This window comes from Lithobates pipiens, unplaced genomic scaffold (genome assembly GCF_037356315.1).
Source record: "Lithobates pipiens isolate NorthernLeopardFrog02 unplaced genomic scaffold, aLitPip1_a1.2 Scaffold_18, whole genome shotgun sequence".
Taxonomy (NCBI): domain Eukaryota; kingdom Metazoa; phylum Chordata; class Amphibia; order Anura; family Ranidae; genus Lithobates; species Lithobates pipiens.
The window spans coordinates 30,147,335-30,164,247 of NW_027507758.1; the positions used below are offsets into that span (position 1 = coordinate 30,147,335).

General features: G+C 47.2%; 1 protein-coding gene across 1 annotated transcript; it reads right to left on the reverse strand.

The window, feature by feature from the left end:
• Positions 1–7,500: 7,500 nt before the first annotated feature.
• Positions 7,501–13,965, reverse strand: LOC143987052 (integrase/recombinase xerD homolog). Its single transcript, XM_077485513.1, has 2 exons — positions 13,620–13,965; positions 7,501–10,400 (listed from the first exon to the last, which is right to left on the reverse strand). Exons 1-2 carry the CDS (start codon positions 13,738–13,740, stop codon positions 9,424–9,426), a joined length of 1,098 nt encoding a protein of 365 aa, XP_077341639.1. The 5' UTR covers positions 13,741–13,965; the 3' UTR covers positions 7,501–9,423.
• Positions 13,966–16,913: the final 2,948 nt, after the last annotated feature.

Here is a 16,913-nt window from a genome sequence, read left to right on the forward strand (position 1 = left end):
GTTTACCCCATCCTTCAGGTCGTTTATGAACAAATTTAAAAAGGATTGGTCCCAGCACAGAACCCTGGGGGATCCCACTACCCACCCCCCCAACCATTCCCAGTACTCCCCATTTATCACCACCCTCTGAACTCGCCCTTGTAGCCAGTTTTCAATCCATGTACTCCCCCTATCATCCATGCCAAGGGACATTACTTTGTACAGTAAACGTTTATGGGAAACTGTGTCAAATGCTTTTGCTAAATACAGATACACCACGTCTATGGGCCTTCCTTTATCTAGATGGCAACTCACCTCCTCATAGAAGGTTAATAGATTGGTTTGGAAAAAACTATTCTTCATGAATCCATGCTGATTACTGCTAATGATACCGTTACTAAAATCTTGTACATAGTCAGTTATCATCCCCCTCCAAGAGCTTGCATACTATTGATGTTAGGCTAACTGGTCTAATTCCCAGGGATGTATTTTGGACCCTTTTTAAATATTGGTGCTACATTGGCTTTTCTCCAATCCGCTGGTACCTTTCCAGTCAGTAGACTGTTCATAAAAATAAGCAACAATGGTCTGGAAATTAATTGGCTGAGTTCCTTAGGTACCCTTGGGTGCAAGCCATCTGGTCCCAGTGATTTACGTTTACCAAGTCTAATTTTAATTCTTTCCTCTGTTACATAGTTACATAGGTTAAATAAAGACACCAGTCCATCCAGTTAAACTTGAGTGAGTGTCTACAATTGTCCCTTTACACTCACATCGGTCCCTGCCCTCAAGGAGCCCACAATCCAAGGTCCCCATTAATATACTAGGGCCAAGTTTGGACAGAAGCCAATTAACCTACCTGCATGCCTTTGGAGTGTGGGTGGAAACTGGAGTACCCGGAGGAAATCCACGCAGGCACAGGGAGAACATGCAAACTCCAGGCAGGTGGTGTCGTGGTTGGGATCCGAACCAGTGATGTTTCTTACTGCTAGGTGAGAGTGCGAACCACTACACCACTATGCCACCCTGTTAACCATGGATGTGCTTCCTGTGATGTGTCTTGAGGATAAACACTGCAGTTTCGGTTACTGAAGCCCCCCGATTCCTTTGTGAAGACTGAGGAGAAGAATAAATTCAATACCACCATCTCCCCATTCTTTGTAACCAGATGTCCTTCCTCATTCTTCATGGGGCCAATATGATCTGTCCTCCCTTTTTTACTGTTTACATACTTAAAGAATTTCTAGGGATTTTTTTTGCTTTCCTCCGCTATGTGTCTTTCTTGTTCTATCTTAGCTGTCCTAATTGCACCCTTACATTTCTTGTTGCATTCTTTACAGAGTCTGAATGCTGATGATGATCCTTCAACCGTGTATTTTTAATTTTTGATGGTCTTCTCCTTTGCTTTTATATGCCTTTTTACATTGGAGTTTTTTCGCTCTTTTAAATGTATTACCCAATGGAATGCATTGACTACTGCCCTTATTTAATATGCTCCTAAAGCAAACCAATCTCTCCTCCATGTTCTTTGATTTTATCCCAATTTATGCCCTCTATCAAAGTTCGTAGTTTAGGGTCGTTGACTCTTTTGAAATTCAGTGTCTTTGTATTCCCCTTATGTTTCCTATTTGTGTGATTTATACTGAAGCCAATTGACTTGTGATCGATGTGTTAGGAAATTCCCTTGTGATCAGTAAAAAAAACATCAGGTGTTCTTGAGAAGCAGACAATTTATTTCTGATGTGGCCCACAACAGGGAGACATGCTTACAGGACGAAAGCTGAAGAAAAAGTCTCAACAAAAGAAAGTGTTCCGCCCTCACATATCCCACAAGAATAACATCTCTGTGCTTCTATTGGCTGAAAGAACATAAATTAACGTGTCATGGCACAGGCTTGCACTTTATAAGCTATACATATTCCCTGTACATTCTTAGGCTATCATATTTAGTTAAATGTAATCATCCTACAACTTACTATGGAGTTAATTAAGACAAAACAATACAATGAGTTAATACAATAATGTGCTCAGAAGTAAGCTTTTTAACAAATCAGTCTCAGGATTATTGTTTTTCTAATAGTCACACAATAAACATTTAAAACTTTTTTAACATTCCCTCCTCTTTGTGTGACTATTTTATCTCCACACATTTCGATGATAGTCCCTGTGTTATACACTTTCGGACTGTATGTCATTAAGTTGAGCTTCAATGTCCACATAGGTCTCCTCAGAGGTAGAGAGGGTTTGATACATTGTTCTTGAGACTGCAATGAGTTTTTGTGAAAGTCCTCGAATACAGGGAATGCAGCAGCATCCGCAAGTGACCAAAACAGCCAAAGCCACAGCGATTGAGATCAAACATGATATGATAAATCCAGTTCATTTACCGAACCATCCTTCAAACCAAGTTGTGAATGGATCATTAATACCTGAGTTTTCCGCCAATTCATTCGATAGCGCAGTCAGTCCTTCCAAGGCTCTGGTCACTGTCCCTCCAGGAGCTGTATTGTTGGGGATTAAAGGTACAACACATGCTACCAAACATTTTGCATACCCTCCTCTTTCAGCTAAGACCATATCTAAAGCCATTCGGTTCTGCCAGGCCATTAGAGATGTGGGGGCCAACTGTTCTGCTAGGCCCCTCACAGCATCCCTAGTATAGTTTACAAATCGTTGTTGGTTATAATATATATATAATTAATCCAGTCATCATTTTTATCTATAGTCACCCACCAGAGAAGAGACTCAAACCCAGCTGTCACCTGATTCCTGGCTTTAAACTCGTCCGGCACCCCGCGAGGAACCCCAATCTCATCTATGTAGATCTGAGAGTCAAATGACCCCAAGGGAGAGGTGTCCCTACGATACTGTCGGTGACTCTTAGTCCACGGGTATTCTGACAGGATTCTCAGGGGCATAGCCAGCTGGACCATAGCGCAATCCCCTTGGGCATTGGCCGGTAGTCTAGCTCGCAGTTTCTTATCCCCACACATCCACCAGACATCAGCTCTCTGAATGTCATGTCCAACCCAGTCACCGTTGTCCGTGTTAATCCTCTCCACACAGTAGTCATCAGGTAATGACCCAAGATCCACCGCGCTACGGTTCCCTGGGAGTGCAAAACAAGTAAAGTTGCCCGTATAAGCGGCAACCGCTGGAGGTATCTGAGGTCTCTGTACTGGGGGAACAACAAACTCAATGTGTGACAAGTAGAATTTGTTTCAGGTTTATAGCTCTTATTATACAATTGCAACATACATTTTAAACCTTCTGGATCTGTATTGTGATCTAGAGGAAAAGGAACTGTTGCTAAATGTAGTCTGGCTCCGGCACAAACTAAACAGTTTTCCTTTTTCAGAGTTCTAACCGTGTACCTCAACCATTCTAACCACTCATTTTTTCTTTGGTCGCCCGTCTCCAAAGCTATGGCATCTTCTATTGTTAGGTTAGTGAATCTTATAGTTATACTCAGAACTTCTATTTTAGTATGGCCTTCTTCTTTCCCTTCTGAGTCTACTTTTTCCTGTTTAATTTTATTAGGTAGTAATACCTCAGGGAAAAATGTTCCTGACACCCATGCTCCCATGGAATACAACCGCTGATCTTCCTTCCTCGGCTCCGTTAATGTTATTAATAGTTGGTTACAGTTCTTACTATTTGTGCAGGGGGAGTTGGCCGCTTTTGTGATTATGAGTCTCTCCTTTATACCACTCTTTTTAGCCCCTGGTTGATTATACCCCCAATCTTGATGCGCTGTAGTCCACAGGGCCTGATCCCATGCTTGACATCCTGCCTTATTCCAGAGTCAGCAGATGTATATATCTGCCCATAGAAGTCCTCTAGCCCCAGTTGTATCCCCACAATCTGCAATCTGACAGAAGTCTACCAGTATAGTGCTAGTTATTCCCTCTATAAAGTTTTGGATTTAATGCTTTTCCTGTTCTTTCCCAATCCAAAAGTTCCTCTACTCTTCCATAGCGCCTACCCCCTCTTATGGATGCCTCTCCTAGTGTCACCAGTAACCCAAGGATAATTTCTGTCCCTTTCATCCTAACCAGCTACAGAGTTCCAGCGGATAGGATAGGGGAGTTGGAAGGGGAGGGAGACTTCACCGGTTTGAGACAAGTCCCACCTTGTGTGAGACCTCCCTTTGTAGCCGGACTTTCTGGACCTCTTGTAGCCAACTGGCCCTACTCTGCCTGTAAAACGTTTTTACAATGGGACTGGTGAATCCAGGTAGACCTCTCTGCAATCCTTATCACAGTAGGGGTAGTTAAAAGGACTTTGAAAGGACCATCCCACCTTGGGGAGTACCACTGCTTTTTTCTTATTACTTTTTATTGAGACCCCAATCTCCCACATGCACCTTTTCATCTTTTTTTTGGGGTGTGATATACATACTGGTCACAGCTACTAGTAGGCAATACATCCAATTATTTTTACCTGTTTCTTCCATAGCTTTTCTCAGTTTGCTTTTTAGAATGCCATTATGTCTTTCTACCAATCCAGCTGATTGGGAATGATAGGCACAATGGTATTTCCCTTTAATTCTCATCACTTCTATCAAATGTTGTATATTTTTTAATTACAAAATGGGGTCCATTATCACGGTAAATCCTTTCAGGGATTCCAAATCTAGGAATAATATCTCTTAGTAATGCTTTGGCTACAGTCTGTGCATCTGCACTTCCTGTCGGGAATATCTCCTCCCATTTGGTCAGGGTGCCTGGGTACCAAACAATATTTCTTCCTTTCACATTTGTCTAATTCAATAAAATCCATGCAAATGTGTTGGAATGGATATTGTGGTGTAGGGAACTTCCCTTTCTGTGGTCTTATACCTCCCTGAGCATTGTGTCTTGCACATATAAGACATAGAGAGCAAAAAGTTTTTTTTTTAATAATAATTTGTGAATCCATAGGCTGTACATACTTTATTTAACATCTCAGTCATCCCCCTGTTTGACACATGCGTTACTCCATGTGTCAATACTGCTGCATACCTAAATAAAGATTTTGGTAATACCGGTTTCCCTTCAGGTGATGTGTAAATATCATCAATTATTGTGCAACCCTTTGTTTTCCAATATTGTTTTCCCCAGGGGGGGCATTTTGCTGCATATCAGTAAGGACTGTATGATCTATCACTATGATTTCTCGTCATTATTTTATGTGCAGCTTCATCTGCCCTTTTATTTCCCTTTGAGATGGGGTCCGTATATTTTGTGTGTGCTTGACATTTACAGATTGCAAGCTTTTTTTTGGTAACTGTATTGCATCTAGGAGTTCTAAAATGAAGTCCGTATGTGAAATTGGTTTACCACTGGAGGTGACCATCCCCCTGTTTTTCCATTGTTGTGCAAAAACATGCACTGTTGAAAAGGCATATTGACTGTCAGTGTATGTGGTTACAGATTTCCTTCTGACAGTATACATGCTCTTGTCAGTGCTACAAGTTCTGCAACTTGTGCTGAATAATGTTTTGGTAGTGGCCCCGCTTCCAAAATCTCATCCTGTGTCACTACTGCATATCCTGTTGCATTTGTGCCATCTGGATTTTTTCTTACTAGAACCATCAACAAAAAGTATCATGTCAGGGTTAGATAATGGTACATCTTTCAGATCACTTCGTGGCAGTACCTTTTCAGCGATGGCAACAGTGCAGTCATGTTTATACCCGTCAGTAGGAAGTGGTAGTAGCGTGGATGGGTTTAATGTAGTACACCTCTGTATTGTTAAGTGAGGTTGTGTCAAGAGTATTGTCATACAGGAAAAGTGTCGTGCTGGGCTCAAATGTGATATCTTTTGCTGTAACAGGATAACAAACACTGCATGTGGTACCTTTTCAGTTAGTAAAGTTGAATAAAGACACCAGTCCATCCGGTTCAGCCTGAGCGAGCGTCTAGCCCCTACCCCTGTACACCCACATCGTTCTCCACCCCCAAGGATCCAACGTCCCCATTCATATACCAGGGCCAAACCGGGACAGAAGCCAATCAACCCACCTGCATGTCCCCGGAGTGCGGGAGGAAACCAGAGCACCCGGAGGAAATCCACGCAGGCACAGGGAGTACATGCAAACTCCAGGCAGGCAGCGTCATAATTGGGATTCGAACCAGTGACCCCCTTCACTGCTAGGCGAGAGTGCTAACCACTACACCGCTGATGCTACCAGTGCTTGTACACAGGGTGGAAGTACTCTCGTTGCACTGTCTATTTCTGTAGAGTAATCCTTCCTCTATGAGACCCCTCTGGTTCTGCCTCAGCAGTGTACTCTTCTGCATCCTCCTCTCTTTCATCACCTTGCATAAGAACCTTTTATTTTCACATTCTTTTTTGCTTTTGCTTTCAAATACTTCTCAGAATGCTTAGCATATTGTAAAACATCTAAAACTGATACAGTTCGGTAAGTAACCATGTTTTAAACAATGTAATCCTTATGATCCTGTTTCAATCCATTTAAAAAAAGCAATCTTTAGCTGTTGCTAATATGCACTATACACATCTTCAGCTTCGGGGAGCCCGGAGAACACTCTAAAAATCTCTCGTAATTTATTTAGGTAGTCACTGACACTTTCTTTGTCTTCTTGTACTGTCATATTTATTTATTTTTTTGCCAATCAGTCCGTTATACCCATCTAAGCTGGCATCTGTTCAGTAGGGCAGTCAACCTGTTTCCTAAGTCTGGGCTTTCTGGAGGCAATGGATCCCCCCCCCGTCCCTGTGCATGAGTTATGGCGTCAGTTAATGTTTCAAGGATCGATCTGTTCATCTCCAGGACTGAACTACTGTCTGGAGAGATTGAGGAAGTGGAATTGGGGGTTTGTTCAGAGGCGGTTCCTTTGACAGGGGTGGATGTCACAGGGAAGGTGTTACTCTGGGCAGTTACTTGCACCTGAGGGGGAGGACCATTATAGGGAGGTGGTCTCTGGGTACAGCAGATGAGATCATCCTCTTTGTCCACTAGGGGCAATTGGGCTTGGCATTTTTCCTTTGTTCTTCCTTCTACCCTAATTCTAGCATGCTGAAGCCAATATTCCGCCATTTTTTTAACCGATACCTTTTTTGAACTTTGGGTCCTGATATTTTAAGCTTATCCACAGGACCCCAAAATAGAACTTTCTTTCTTTTTAATTTTTTTTAGTATTCTGATTCAGAACTTAGCCTTTTGACTTATAAATGTACCCAAATATAAACAGCATTGCATCATTAACACTTCACAGTTGAAAGTCTATGAATTCTAAAAATAACTCCAATCCAATATAAATATTTACTTTAAGACTATTTTTCAAACTCTTTTTCCCACCAAAAGTCCTAATATTTTCACAGATGCACAAATTAACCTCTGTCAGGCAATCTGCATTTTCTTGTTTCTGAGAAACAACTTCTTGACCTTCATAGCAATGAAAAAATCCACAGCCCTTTTTTTTTCATTTCTTTTCACATGACTAGTGTAGTCTGAATGTTCCCCTTATACTATTCCTTATCTATTAGAAACGAGACCACACCATAGGTTGGAGTAAACTGGCCACAACAGCCTTTATTAAACATAACTCAAAATTACTCCAATAACTTGTAAATATGAAAATATATAAATATATAAATATATATATAAATATATAAATATAAATAACTTTATTAACATTAAACCACATTTTAATTAACATTAACTGCCCATTCTGGTGATCTCTGACGGTGACCACACTTAAGCCAATACCCAATCACTGCGGTACACCTGACCAACTTCCCAAAGGCCTCCACCTGTGACCGGTCGGAGACAACTTCCGCCAGTGAACATAACCGTATTCCCTCCAACGTTCAGGAATACCCAGAGGGGCCGATCGTTAGATGAGCCCCCCACACCCTCAGATCCCTTCTGAGTACCTGTCTACCGTCAGAAACCACCAGAAAACACACCGCCAACACGAAAAACTTTCAGCTGCCGTGACAACCGATGAAACCTGCAAAAGAAGAAAAAGACCAGCAACAAAACACCACAAAACAAACACATAACAATAGGGCGGGAGGGTGGGAAAAACTGCCTCCTCTGTGTCACACTGGGCTCTGAATGATTCCTTAAAGCCACACCTCTCCCTTTTATGTGACCCCTCCCCTACACTGAACTTGTTTCCTGCAAACCTTTTCCTGAACTCCACCCATAAAGCTTAACCCTCTGTGTCCCTCATCCACACTGTCATGTCCAGCACTCCTTATATCATTGCATTCATAATCCGTGCTTCTCTTGACTAGTGTAGTCTGAATGTTCCCCTTATACTATTCCTTATCTATTAGAAACGAGACCACACCATAGGTTGGAGTAAACTGGCCACAACAGCCTTTATTAAACATAACTCAAAATTACTCCAATAACTTGTAAATATGAAAATATATAAATATATAAATATATATATAAATATATAAATATAAATAACTTTATTAACATTAAACCACATTTTAATTAACATTAACTGCCCATTCTGGTGATCTCTGACGGTGACCACACTTAAGCCAATACCCAATCACTGCGGTACACCTGACCAACTTCCCAAAGGCCTCCACCTGTGACCGGTCGGAGACAACTTCCGCCAGTGAACATAACCGTATTCCCTCCAACGTTCAGGAATACCCAGAGGGGCCGATCGTTAGATGAGCCCCCCACACCCTCAGATCCCTTCTGAGTACCTGTCTACCGTCAGAAACCACCAGAAAACACACCGCCACAGCCCGAAAGGGTGACCCCCTCAACCTTGAGGGCCGCCCCACACCCGAAGAGCTTTCTGTATGCCCTCCTGTAAGCCAAAGGACCAGAGGTCAATCCCCACATCCGATAGATGCACGCCATCCCGCCTAAGATAAAGCCCTACATTCACCTCCAATTCCCTGTGTCTTACCACAATGCCCCCGTTCTGCACTACAAACCGCCCAACAACCTTATTAACCCTAATCCTGGTTTTCTCAAGGCTGGCTAAAGACCTGGCCCCCCGCCACACCGTTCTGGCCACAATGTCCGACCACACCAAAATGGTGCCCGGGAAAAGGACTCGCATGCGCAACACATCAGCCTTGATATCCGCCAAAATGTCCTTCACTTTCCGAACTCCCAGGTCATTGCCCCCCGCATGAACAACCAGCACATCCGGGGGCCTATCCCTCAAAGCGAAACGCTCCACCTCCCTCATGACACGCTCCCACCTCATGCCCGGGAAACCCAACCACATCACCCTAGCTACCTCCCTGGGGATACCTAATTGCCTGCCTGCTGGTAGAGAATCACCTCTCCTGGCCCCCCAGCAGACGTACGAATGCCCCAGGATCCAAACGAGGCGTTGAGAACCTCCATCTGGAATGAAAACAAGAGAAATAACACAACAACCAAAGGAATGTTACAAGCACAGTCCTCCCCCCCATAAATCCCACAGCAAACAACCCCCAGCCGCACCCTCCTTACCCCAGTAGCAACTGCGGCCGGACATAGGACCGGAACCTCCGGGACTCCCATCTACCAATCCGGCGAACCACCGCCTCCTCCAGCCCACATCGAGCCGCCTCCGTGGCCGCCCCAATCCGAAAAGAGTGGGACGCGTAGTCCCGCTCATCCAAACCCACCGCCCTCAGGCATTGCCGAAAGACCGACACAAACTGAAAACGGGATAGAAAAGAGCCCTCCTCGTGCACCAAAAAGGGGCCCGCCCTCCCAGGCCGCACCGCCCGGAAAGCCCGTACCGCCGCCACCGGGCACACTACCGAGCCCGGCAGGGCGAGCAGCGTAATCGCCACTCCCTTGCCCCGTTGATCAGTCTTAGACCTACGCAACCGTATACTCACCCGATCCGCAACCACCTGCACATCCTGATCCAACAGACCCCCAGCCACCCGTTTTGAGCGACACACCAACTCCCCAATCCTAAAAGCCCCATAAAACGCCAACGAAAACGCTGCCGTAAACAGGACGGTCTCGTAAGCAGACGAGCAAACGTCCACCAGCCGAGAACAAATTGCCAACAGATTGTCAAATGACACCGGCCGGCGCGCATCCCTACCCTTCCAATCCCTCCTATACCCCTTCAACGTTTGCTTCACCCAAAAATCCTTCGTCCCGTCCGGCTCCCCCCACAGTTTGAACAAAAAGGCCAACCCCGCCAGCTTCCGCTCAATAGATGCGGGAGACAGGCCCGTCTCAATGTTCCGGGCAACCCAGTACAATACCACCCAGCGCCGGTCGGAGCCCCGACCAGCCACTCCAACCTCCCGCAGGAACGCCCACCATTCCGCCCACACTCTAGAATAAGCGGACCATGTAGCCTCACTCAACGACCTTTTTAACCAACCTGCGGCGATTCCAAGGGAAGTTCCCACATCCACCCGGGGCATGGCGCCCCCGACTCCTCCGCTCCCGGCGCCAGCTGCCGGAACTTGTCCCACTGAAAACGAGAGAGCGAGTCAGCCAAAGAATTCTCCACCCCAGGTATGTGCACAGCATAAACGTAAACATTGAGCCGCAAACATCGAAAGACCAGGTGTCGCAGCAGCCGGATGACCGGGGGGGAAGAAGCAGTCATCCGATTGAGGACCTGGACCACCCCCATGTTATCGCAATTGATGCGCAACTTCAAATTACGAAACTCCGCCCCCCACAACTCCAATGCCACCACTATCGGGAACAATTCTAGCAACACCAAATTGCCCAACAACCCCGCAGTCTCCCATGAGCGTGGCCAAGGTTCCGCACTCCACCGACCCCGGAAAAATGCCCCATAACCCGTTGAGCCAGCCGCGTCAGTAACCAACTCCACATCGAAGTTGCTCACTGGCCCCGACATCCACATAGCCCGCCCATTATACGACTCCAAAAATTCATGCCAAGCCCGCAGGTCCTCCCGGTGTTCCCTTCGCAAACGCACGAAGTGGGTAGGGGCGGTTACCCCGGCAGTGGCCCCCGACAGCCGTCGGCAGAACACACGGCCCATAGGGATGATCCGGCAAGCGAAATTCAGCTTGCCCAACAGGGACTGCAGGGCCCGAAGCTGAACCTTCGGCCGGCCCTGCATGCCCGCCAACTCCGCCTGCAGATCCCGTAATTTATTCTCTGGCAATCGACACTCCATTGCCATAGAATCAATCACGATTCCCAGAAAACTCAATTCCGTCACCGGGCCCTCCGTCTTATCCCCCGCCAACGGCACCCCGAACCTGCCCGCAATGTGCTGCAACGTGGACAGAAGAATCGCACACACATTGGAGGCAGGCGGGCCCACGCACAGAAAATCATCCAAATAGTGGATGACCGACTCCAGGCCCGAAACATCTCTCACCACCCATTCCAAGAATGAACTAAAAGCTTCAAAATAGGCGCATGAAATGGAACAACCCATGGGCAGGCACAAGTCCACATAAAACTTGCCCCGCCAATGGCATCCCAACAGCCGGAAGCTGTCCGGGTGGACCGGCAGAAGGCGAAACGCCGATTCCACATCCGCCTTGGCCATGAGAGCCCCACGACCATACCGCCTGACCCACCGTACCGCCGCGTCAAAAGACGTGTAGGAAACCGTACACGCCTCCGGGTCAATGAAATCATTGACCGACCCCCCTTTCGGAAAAGACAGGTGATGAATCAAGCGAAACTTCCCCGGCTCCTTCTTAGGAACTACACCCAACGGGGAGACCACCAGGTCCCCCCACGGCTGCACTTCGAAAGGGCCACCCATCCGGCCCAGCGCCACCTCTTTACCCAGTTTATCATCGACCACCCCCGGGTGATCTAAAGCCGAACGCAAATTCCTGGCCAACGGCGGCACCCCTCCCAAAGAACAGGGAATCCTAAAACCGTCCCGAAAACCCAGAATTAACCCCCGCGCCGCCGCACCATCCGGATACCTATTTTGGAAAGGAAGCATCCTTCCCAGGTTCACCGGCGTCATCCCTTTTTTGACCGGCGGCACCGGCCCGCTGACCCTTTTTGAAACAGCGGGACAGGGGGTGGATGCCGCCGCACCCGGAGCACTCATGCTTGAAGCGGCACGCGCCTCCGAATTTACAAGCCCCTTCATTGAAGGGCCAGCACACCCCCCACTTCTTTCCGGCCGGCAGTCCCGAGGAAGACGCACTCCCGGCCCCCCCCTGAAGAAACGGAGTGGGCGCCCGCGGAGCAGACATAAGCCTCATCCAGAGGCTTATGTCCTTGTGATCCCACCGCAGGTCAGCCCGCACTGCCTTACGCTGACGAAACTGCTCATCATAGCGCAGCCAAGCCAGCCCTCCATACACTCGGTGAGCCTCCCCAATCGCGTCCAGGTAGCAAAATAACGCCGAGCAATGCTCGGGGTTCTTTTCCCCTATCACGCTAGCCAAGATAGCGAACGCCTGAAGCCAATTTGCAAATGTGCGCGGGATCAGCCGATACCTACGTTTTTCCTCGTCGTCCTTCTTGGAACTGTCCGGCTTAACCCTGTCCAAATTAAATTTCTCGAGGGGGAGCAAAGAGAAAATCTCCACATACTCACCCTTGCCGATCTTGTCCCGCACCTCCTGCTTCAAATGCGCCCCCAATGGGCCTTCGAAACAAACATAGACTTCGCACCGGGCAGCATCCGCGATCCTAACCAGGTCAGACCGCGCCCCCGGGTCCGCGGGCACCGGGGGGACCCCCGAGCCCACGGCCCCCGCATCCATGCTCCCTGACACCGCAGCAGGCGGTGAATCCCGCGCAGGAATGACCTCCGCCCCCCCGGCCCCCCCCACATTACCCATCCAGGGGGCCACCTGAGGCGACCCGGAGCCCCCAGCAAACTTACCCACCAGGGCCTGCAGCCCCCCCAACAGCTCCTGCAACTGACCTGACAGCCCCCCCGGGGCCACAGGCCCCGCCCCCTGCGCTGAACCTGCCGCAACCCCCCCCAACACGTCCCGGGATCCCGTGGGTACAGCACCCCCCTGCGCCACCCCCATCAGATCCCGCAAGGCATCCGCCAGCAAGGTAGACTCCCGCAACTTACCCGGGCCCCCAGGGGCCTCGGCGACCGGTACCGGTCCGGGTGCAGAAAAGGACCCCTCCTCCTCCTGGGACAGCTCGCTCTCCGAACCGACCTCTCCAGCACGCACCGGGGACGCGGCAATCCCCCTGTGCTCCGCGCGGTCCATCCGGTCCCTGCGATCCGGGACTGCAGGCAATGTCCTCCTCCCCCCGCCGCCCCCGGCATGCCGGCGTCTAAAACCAGCCCTGCCAGGCACCTTGGCAGCCTTCTGCGACCCACCCTCCCCCCCCTCCAGCATGTGACCCCCCCGGAGCGCCCCCCTCCCCCCCACCGCGCGGATGCTGGACCCAGACCCAGCATGACGCAGATCCCCCGCCACGTGCACCCCCCCTTGGCCTGCCGACCCAGAGCCATCCACACTCCCCCCCACCTCCACCGGGCCCCGTGCGGTCCCGGCGCCATTTCCATGCGGCCGCGAAGCCCCGCCCCCCTCCGGTCGGCGGCGCAACGACCGCCCAGACCGGGGGGAGCCGAGAACCTGCCGTTTTGCCGGGGGGACCGATCGGTCCACCCCCGGGCTCCGGGAGTCACGAGGCGGCCGAGGAGTAGGCCCAGGAGAAAAACGCGCCGGAGGCCGAGACCTCCGCGCGCGCAGTGGAACCTCACCTGTCCCGCCGCCGTCCACATCGCCGTCCGCCAGGTCACCCACACGTTCCCGCAGCCAGTCCGCACCGTGCACCTCCGCCGCCCGTCGCAGCCGCGCGAAGAGTCCCTCGAGGTCCGCCATAGCAGAGGAGCAGCGAAAAAACTGCCTCCTCTGTGTCACACTGGGCTCTGAATGATTCCTTAAAGCCACACCTCTCCCTTTTATGTGACCCCTCCCCTACACTGAACTTGTTTCCTGCAAACCTTTTCCTGAACTCCACCCATAAAGCTTAACCCTCTGTGTCCCTCATCCACACTGTCATGTCCAGCACTCCTTATATCATTGCATTCATAATCCGTGCTTCTCTTTCATCAAACCACCTGATAATTCTACAACATTCTATTTACTCCAAAATGCCATATACCTTCTTTTTCTTTTATGCTAAGTTTCAATATATACAATATAACCCTTCTGTATTATCATAGCTAATCAAGGGTTAACTTTTACAACGGTCTTGCAGGATCAGGAGAAATTCTTCCATGAGGGGAGGGGGAGGGGGAGAGAGTTCAGTGAATTTGCCTTCTTATCTGCTTAGAAATATGCAGCACAAAAACCATGTCAATACAAGAGAAAAAAAAACAACAACCCATTCCCACACTATCGAGAGAATCAGAAAGGGTTAAACATAAACAAAGATAAAGTAAACACACACAGAAGAAAATTAGCCTTGCGATCTTAGATCACTTAACTAAACAGACAGCGCTTAAAACAGTCAGGCAATTAACCTCTGACATTCGGTATACCTCAAATCTTTTTGTTATCTGTCCGGACAGCGGGCGACGTAATTTTTTACCTTAGACAACGTCCCCAAGTGTCTCTGTCTACGAGCACTGGATTATCTAGATATTATACGATCAATACCAATGTCGGCAATTACAACACATTAAACCAGAAGCAAGAGAAAGAGAAGAAAAGACTCAGAAAGAATTAAGAATAATTTAAATTATCTTACCTCTCAAACACCTGGACTGGATCACACAAGGTTCGGAAACAGACAGTGGAATTCAGATCTATGGCCCCGCCCCTTTTTCACCAAATAACATTGATTGGGGGGACTTGTAAGGTTCGGTGAGCTTCAAAGTCCAATACTCACCGAAGTGTTGTCGGGCCGTCTGATCTGAAAACCAGCGTGTTGCTCCCGGCTCGAAAGACCAAAAATGTTAGGAAATTCCCTTGTGATCAGTAAAAAAAACATCAGGTGTTCTTGAGAAGCAGACAATTTATTTCTGATGTGGCCCACAACAGGGAGACATGCTTACAGGACGAAAGCTGAAGAAAAAGTCTCAACAAAAGAAAGTGTTCCGCCCTCACATATCCCACAAGAATAACATCTCTGTGCTTCTATTGGCTGAAAGAACATAAATTAACGTGTCATGGCACAGGCTTGCACTTTATAAGCTATACATATTCCCTGTACATTCTTAGGCTATCATATTTAGTTAAATGTAATCATCCTACAACTTACTATGGAGTTAATTAAGACAAAACAATACAATGAGTTAATACAATAATGTGCTCAGAAGTAAGCTTTTTAACAAATCAGTCTCAGGATTATTGTTTTTCTAATAGTCACACAATAAACATTTAAAACTTTTCTAACAACTTGTGATCGATGTTTCCTAAATTGCCCCGTATTTCCACATCAGTGATCAGGTCTGTATTGTTGGTAATCATAGAGAAAAAATTGGTGTAGCGCTTCAATAGTAATAGGTGTAATCAACATAAATTGAAGAAAATAATCAAATAACAGAAATCATATAGTTAATATAAATAATTCAAGAAAAGAGTCCATAAGATGGGCACCAATTTCACAATAAAGCTGGTATGGAGATGACTGGACCGTCATAAGGCAAAAACAGATCACACTAAGCAGATGTGTTCATGTAAGTCAGCTTGTCTGTAAACGTCAAAGAGGGTAGATAAATACTTCTTACCAACTCTGTTGGACTCACACAGTCGTATGACAGTTGAGTCTGAAAAGGCTTGAGGTCACAATCTGGGACCAAGGAGTATATGGAGGGAGGTCCGTTGGACTGGTGGAGGAACTTCAAACGGCTGTATGCTCAATGGTGTGTTTCACAGATGGAACATCGAGGTAGTTTGAAATCCAGCTCAGACGTGGCCCATTATACCGATACTCCAATCACCCCAAGTGGGGAGGAAGATGTTTGGGGGTTTAGACCAAAAAGAAGGGAAAAAAGAAAAAAGAGCTCCACATGGTGCGGGTCAAACGGTATAAAATGCGAATTTATTGAAGTCAAAAGGTTATTAATGACTTAATGGTGATCACAAAAATAGGATAAAATAAAGTTAAAAGCAATGTAGGGTGCCAACAGCTAGCCCAACGCGTTTCGACATAAATGTCTTCGACATGCCCCTGTCGAAGACATTTATGTCGAAACGCGTTGGGATAGCTGTTGGCACCCTACATTGCTTTTAACTTTATTTTATCCTATTTTTGTGATCACCATTAAGTCATTAATAACCTTTTGACTTCAATAAATTCGCATTTTATACCGTTTGACCCGCACCATGTGGAGCTCTTTTTTCTTTTTTCCCTTCTTTTTGGTCTAAACCCCCAAACATCTTCCTCCCCACTTGGGGTGATTGGAGTATCGGTATAATGGGCCACGTCTGAGCTGGATTTCAAACTACCTCGATGTTCCATCTGTGAAACACACCATTGAGCATACAGCCGTTTGAAGTTCCTCCACCAGTCCAACGGACCTCCCTCCATATACTCCTTGGTCCCAGATTGTGACCTCAAGCCTTTTCAGACTCAACTGTCATACGACTGTGTGAGTCCAACAGAGTTGGTAAGAAGTATTTATCTACTCTCTTTGACGTTTACAGACAAGCTGACTTACATGAACACATCTGCTTAGTGTGATCTGTTTTTGCCTTATGACGGTCCAGTCATCTCCATACCAGCTTTATTGTGAAATTGGTGCCCATCTTATGGACTCTTTTCTTGAATTATTTATATTAACTATATGATTTCTGTTATTTGATTATTTTCTTCAATTTATGTTGATTACACCTATTACTATTGAAGCGCTACACCAATTTTTTCTCTATGTTTGCTGAACTTTGTTTATTTTTAGTGTTAGCTGCTATTTTTGGCTGTTGAGGCCGTTTTTTATATATATTTAACTATAGCGCAGTGTTTTCCCCCTAACTTTACTTTTGTTGGTAATCAGTAGATCCAGTAACGCTTTATTTCTAGTTGGTGCGTCTACCATCTGAACCATGAA

Excerpts from the sequence above, each read along its gene's own strand:
- LOC143987052 (XM_077485513.1), bottom strand. The coding sequence starts at position 13,740 with ATGGCGGACCTCGAGGGACTCTTCGCGCGGCTGCGACGGGCGGCGGAG. Across the intron at positions 10,401-13,619 it reads TGTGGACGGCGGCGGGACAG|TGGGACAAGTTCCGGCAGCT; the intron begins GTGAGGTTCCAC and ends TCTCGTTTTCAG.